At 37.1% G+C, this 6343-nt stretch overlaps 1 protein-coding gene across 1 annotated transcript in view; it reads right to left on the bottom strand.

The window, feature by feature from the left end:
- Window positions 1-2775: 2775 nt before the first annotated feature.
- The window catches only part of LOC149218023 (uncharacterized), a 245419-nt gene continuing 241851 nt past the window's right edge, over window positions 2776-6343 (bottom strand). Inside the window, exon 7 of the mRNA XM_089386459.1 lies at window positions 2776-3099. Coding sequence (XP_089242585.1) covers window positions 2776-3099 — 324 coding nt within the window. The remainder of the gene's footprint in view (window positions 3100-6343) is intronic.

Below are 6343 nucleotides of genomic sequence, written 5' to 3'. Positions count from 1 at the left end.
TTTTTTATTTTGATTTTACTTTTGTTTTCTTTTTACATCTTTCGATTTTCATGATTTTGAATTTGTTTTTTAATTAAAATCTAAAAAGAAAAATTAAAATCTAAAAAAGTTCTAAACATTTAAAAAACCTAAAAAGTTCATTTTATGTGACTAGAAAATAAATCAAAATTATTTTTTCACATTTAAAGATTTTAAAAAAAATTATGCGGCCTCTGGCCCATTAAAAAATTTAAAAAAACATTATTAAATCAGTTTGATTTGTTTTGGTCACATTTAAAAGAAAGATCTTAATAGATCATTTACCGCATTAGTCTTGCTTCATAAAACTTAGCACATCGAAAAAATTCTCCTAAGGAATAATTAAATTGCTAATTTAAAGTTCTTTCTTGGTGTCTTTTGTGTTAAGGGTAAAATCCTAAAGAAACTTTTGTGGTATTAAGCATTTTAACTTTTCCATAGTCAAACACACTCAAAATTTTTGTATCTAAAGATCAACTATAGGAAAGTGGTAGATTTTCCTAGATTTGGGTCACTAAGCATAAATCATTTTAATTCTAGGATTGTGAATTGATTAGCATTTAAATTTCATGGTTTTTTTAAAGTATTTGGATCTCTAGAAATTCAATTGCTAGAATATTTTGCATCTATCGAAATTGATCATCATTACTTGAATTATTTGATGTTCGTTACATGTTAGATATTTTGCGAATATTTTCAAGTGATTATTAAAGTACTCTGTCGTGGAATTATAATAGATTGCATATCTTTGTTTCCTAAGCTGAGTATACTTTGAGCATCTGTTGACATTGATATTAAATTGCAATGAATTTTTTGTTCTCTTTGAGCTATAATTGTATCAGAAAGATTTGAAATAAGCTTGTGGTTTAATTGCAATATCTTCAAGGGTTTAATTCTAAGTCTTCATCCAATAAAGCGAACATTTCATTTGGTAATTAAGGGCTTTTGCGACACAAGTGTTTCTAATCCTTGAGTCTAACGTCATCCCTTCATCTAGTGCATTTGCATATAAGTTAGCTTTGCATAAATAAAATTTACTTCCAAACATAAGCTTGGTCGATAGAAAGATAGATATCCATCCATCTTTGCTTGAGAAGCCTGGCTTTAATAGTACTTAAAACAGTGACCTTGCAGTCATCAGAGCCACAACTCTCTGCAGCGTCGGAGGCATCGGGTATGTTAGATTTTTAGGAGAGGTATCGTTAATCACACCTTAGTGTGCTTCACCTTATCTTCTCTCTACCAATTACTACGAAATCAAGCTCAACACAGAAAGGATCGAAGGATTCAAATTCAAATAGGCATTTAACTAAAATTAACCAAGATTCTTGCATCTCACATCAGTTTTAGGACCTGCACTTCATATAAGATAGTCATTCATCTAAGCAGCAATTGCTAATCGATTACTTAGTCTTAATTTCCCTAGCAAGATCATTGACTCCATAACGCACTGGTATCAATCATTTAAAATCTAATCAAATCCTATAATTATTGCTAAATCTTAATCAAGTACTTGGTCGCTTCACTGTGTCTCCCGAATTGGTGGGTTTCCAACTAGTTCTTCTTCATTTCATTTTTCCACAGGATCTACCTCCTTAGCCTGTTGTAGGGAGACAACTTAAACGGAGAGATTGGGGATCAAGGTAACAACCCCCGATCTGAGCCATTGTCGTGGTGCCTAGACATTCTGTGTGACAACGCATGCCAAAAGCATGGTTTAAAGTTTGAACACTTTCAGAGTAAAACCCAAAAGGCAACATTTGTATAGGGCATATCTTGCATTGACAATAAAATGTAGATTTAAGGCGTGCTCTTTGAATGTTTGGTCCACTGTTGATTGTTTTGCAACCTTTATTGCAGAAAATTGGGGAGATTATCACTGATGGATCAATTTTCTACATTATTTTGATATCTCTAATCATAATTCTGAAGTTTACTATCACTGATTTGAAGAGGAAAAGTACATATTTTGTGTAATTTATTGCAAATCATAAAGTTATATTGCAAATTTGAGTTATTATGTTCTCCCGGAAACTCGGGGATGAAGCCTCAAATCACCTAGTAAGAACCCCCTTGAATTGGCATGCACCAATTTGGAACCTAGTGAAAGTTTAGACAGTGACAGAATTTTACTTCCCAATATTTATTTGGACACCTTTGGGTTCTTTGTTTCAAAGGTATTTCAAAGTGATAACACACTCCACGCTTGAGGATTAGCTTCTCTCAAACAACATAATAAATTATGTTCAGATGGCCTAAATTATGCCCCATTACTACTATCATTAAAAGCTTTGTTCTTACGAGAAAGCGGTGGTCACAGTTCCACCCCTATAGGAACACATTTCCACAAAAGACACAACATAGAGCCAAATCCCACAAGAAGGCATCTCCAAGAACATGGCTTTGTTGGATTGTCTCCTTGGGAGCTCATCTTATCGTCACTTCATTTATAAGTTCAATATAATAAACCCAGTCCACAGTACCCACATTTCCTTTTTCAGATGTCTACATGACCAGTGGTGAGAACCAAACTATGTTTGCTATGAATTTAAACTTCAGCAAGCATTATTACTGAAATCCAGCTGAACCAATCAAAGGATTATAGTGCAGAAGCATATCCAGCAAGATGCTAGATAACTTCGATAGGTTAAACCCTACCCCTGGAGCTTGTAAAGATATACTGAATTGTATGAAACAAAGAAGTAAGCAAGTCCATATTTTGCTTTTAATAAGAAAACTCTACAGGTCTAATTTAACCTACATAAGTATTGCTCCCTTCATCCACAAATCGTCATTAATTTGAAATAGAAGAACTTTGAACCAATATCCCTTCATAGTACGTCCATGACCCACAAAGTTCACAAAATCAGTTAAAAGTTCAAATTCTGAAAATGCTGTGTTCAGAATAATGTAAACACAAGAAACAAAGCAAAGATACCTTCTATGGGTTTCACAAATATCAACCAGATATTTGGCAGCTGAGGCGATCAACGGCCATACATGCCTTACTTCTTGTTCTCGTGAAGCTGGTATCAAGGCCACGACAAATTCATCTTCCTCAACACCAAGCTTTGCTCTTGCCTGGCAATGTGAAAGAAAAATGAAAGAATGATTGTGTCCGTGATTTCAAACAAATTATTCCCTTCATAATCATACCTCACATCATCCTTGCTACAAATGTGACATGTGGTTTATCTTGTGATTTTACTTTGACATCAAGCATTCCCAAACCTTTTACCCACTTTTCATTCCAGAAGTCAACAAAATAAACAATCAGATGTATGGTAACAGAAATTTACATTCACCTGTCAAGTATCAAGAATGTATCTATTCACTATAAAGGAATCACCATAACAGGTTATCAAATACAATTTACCAAGAACTGCTGCTTTGACAGAACAATCAATTGGGAAGATTTCTTGTTAAGAAACAAAATTTAAAATGCATATAAGCTTGTTTCACTATCTCCTACAAGTGATTAGCCCTCTTCGTTGTTAAGCTTCAAACAGAGATTCTTTGATCACTTTGTTCCAGTAGGCATGCTACTTGTTAACAAGATAGTAAATCTGCTCATTTTGTGGATGGATAATGGTTAACGTCATATGGAAATGCTTTTCGAACTTTATTAAGTTATTCTTAATATCTTATAACATGGCAGTAATAGTGGTGACTAGTGTTAACATTCATGGATGTGACACATTGATGTAGACCTTTGGTGATGATCTGACATCCATGTCATAATCCACGCCAACTGTGTTAAATATTGTAAATTTGACATGTGTTCTAGTGTTGAGAGGTGTCATTGAGGCTAGGAACATAGAAGATTTAATTATCTCCAAGCCCATGTAAGCTTTTCTAAGTTTCACCTAGGGAAAATATCTTAATTAAGTCAATTAGTGATTTTTAAATATTTCTTAAGTTAAAACTTAGGGAAAGTGGTTAATTAATTGACATTAATTGGGATAAAAGCAATTTACCTCTAGAAGCTTGCAGAAAGTCTCCAAGATGATCTTAGCCATCAATTGGATCAAGTGAACTGTTGATTTGGGGTAGCATCGGATGTGCTCTAGCCATGAAATTTGGTAGAGAGGTTGGGGCACATGAGGTCTCCAATACTCAGAAAGGGTTTGGGAAGATTCTAAACAATTCAGGAGATATTAAAATAATTAATACTTTTAATGGAGTCCCTAAGTCTAAACTTAGGGAAAATAAAATATTAATGTGTATCAACATGAAATTGTGTTAGAATGGTCCAAAAGACATGGATCAAGCCAGATCTATTCTTAGCCGTTGATTAGGGACTTAATCTCGGCCGTTGATTTGTCAACGAGAAAAGTATAAGAGGAGGCTTGAAGGTCACTTGGAGAACACACTGAGGAAGACCAGTCAGTTCAATTTCTCGAGCAAGGTTAGCTAAGAAATTGAACCAGTGGTTTGGAGAGCAGTCAGGAGGCAGCAAGTACGGAACAAAGAGATGGGAGATCAGCGCAAAGGCAGAAGAGGCAAATGCAGAGCCAGAGGGAGCCACTAAGAGGCAGCAAAGACTGCGCATAGCCAGAAGGGCCTGCATCATCCATGCAAAGGCTGCAGGAGTGACGCAGAGAACCAGAGAGGCTGCGCAGAGCCTCAGTAGGCTGACGCAAAGAGTTTCAGGCTGACGCAGAGGTCAATAGGGCCTATGCTAGGTTCAGAAGAAGTGCTGGAAAATTTGTCTATCCATGGGTAAGCCAGTTTGGCAACCTGTTGTACTAGAAAATTGTTGAATAATAAAATCCTCCCTTGCTGCACCGGTTTTCCCACATTGGGTTTTTCCACGGACATTAGTCCAAAATAACTGTGTCAATGTGTTGATTCTTGTGCATATGTTTGTTTCTGTATTACGGTGTGATCTCTGCAGCAGTATTTATTTTAATGTTTGTTGAAGTAATTTCATGAATAACTTATGATGAAATAAGTAGGAAAAGTAAATCAATTGCTGCAGTGATAGAATTTTCACATGGTACCAGAGGAGGTAATCAGAGACAGAAAGGGAAAATCAGTTATGGGTCAAGACCATGATGCAGAGGCATCCACCTCAAGGGACTCACGCAGATTTTCAGAAGATTGCACAAGAGAAAGAGATTTTGATTTCTCTATGTTGGCTTCGAGGTTGGAAGAAGAAGTGGCGTGCATGACTAGCGCTGCATCATCAGAAGTATGGTATATAGACAGTGGAGCCTCGTGGCATATAACGAGAATCAGGGAGTGTTTCTTAAAATATCGAGAAGAGAAGATGAACTTTCAGATCACCATGGGGAACAAGGCAAAGTGTACTCCAATAGGAAATGGTACCATAGTTTTTCAGGCAGAATCGAGGGAGCAGTTCCGTGCCACAAATGTGCTGCATGTACCAGGATTGGGGATGAACTTACTTTCCGTGTCACAACTACAAGGCAAGGGCTATGATGTCTACTTCATCAAGGAAAAGGTATACGTCAAACACCCGAGCTGGAAAAAGAAAGTGTGGATTAGGATCAAAAGTAATCGGTTGTATAGATTACAACTAGAATCTCCAATGGCACTAATAGGCAGTCATGGGGATAACGAATTGAACGAACTATGGCACAGAAGGATGGGCCACTTGCACCATGGAGCTCTGAGAATTCTCAGGAGCACTGTAACAGGAGTTTCGGATCTGAGTACAAAACGAGATGATGTATGCAGGGGATGCGCTCTAGGAAAGTATGCCAAGGCGGCATTTCCTACGAGCAAACACAGGGCCAAGAGTGTACTAGGATTGATACACTCAGATATATGCGGACCTATGTCCATCAAATCTCTCAGCAGTGCCGAGTATTTCCTTAACTTCATTGATGACTACTCGAGGAAAACTTGGATTTATTTTCTGAAAACCAAGCATGAGGTTTTTTGTCGATTCAAGGAGTTCAAGGCTCTAGTGGAGAATCTGATAGGTAAGAAAATAAAAGTCTTGCTCTCAGATAATGGTGGAGAGTATGTCGATAAGGACTTCACTGATTATTGCGCTAAGGAGGGCATCAGAAGAGAGTGGACAACTCCCTACAATCCGGAGCAGAATGGGTTGGCAGAAAGGAAAAATAGGACTATTGTAGAAGCAGCTACGGCCATGTTGTATGATCAGGATATGCCAAAATTCTTGTGGGCGGAAGCATGCAATACAACTGTCTACATTCACAACAGGACTCCTCATCGGGCATTGGGCAAGATTACTCCAGAGAAAGTCTTCACTGGGAAGACGCCTGAAGTCACTCATTTCAGGATATTTGGGAGTTTAGCATAACGCCGCATATCCGAAGAAAAGAGGAAG

The sequence above is a fragment of the Pinus tabuliformis genome, chromosome Q, assembly GCF_031772625.1.
Source record: "Pinus tabuliformis cultivar Carrire ecotype Pingquan chromosome Q, CPIR1, whole genome shotgun sequence".
Classification (NCBI taxonomy): Eukaryota; Viridiplantae; Streptophyta; class Pinopsida; order Pinales; family Pinaceae; genus Pinus; species Pinus tabuliformis.
Note: the sequence above shows the minus strand (reverse complement) of the source record. Positions and strands in the feature narration are given on the sequence as shown.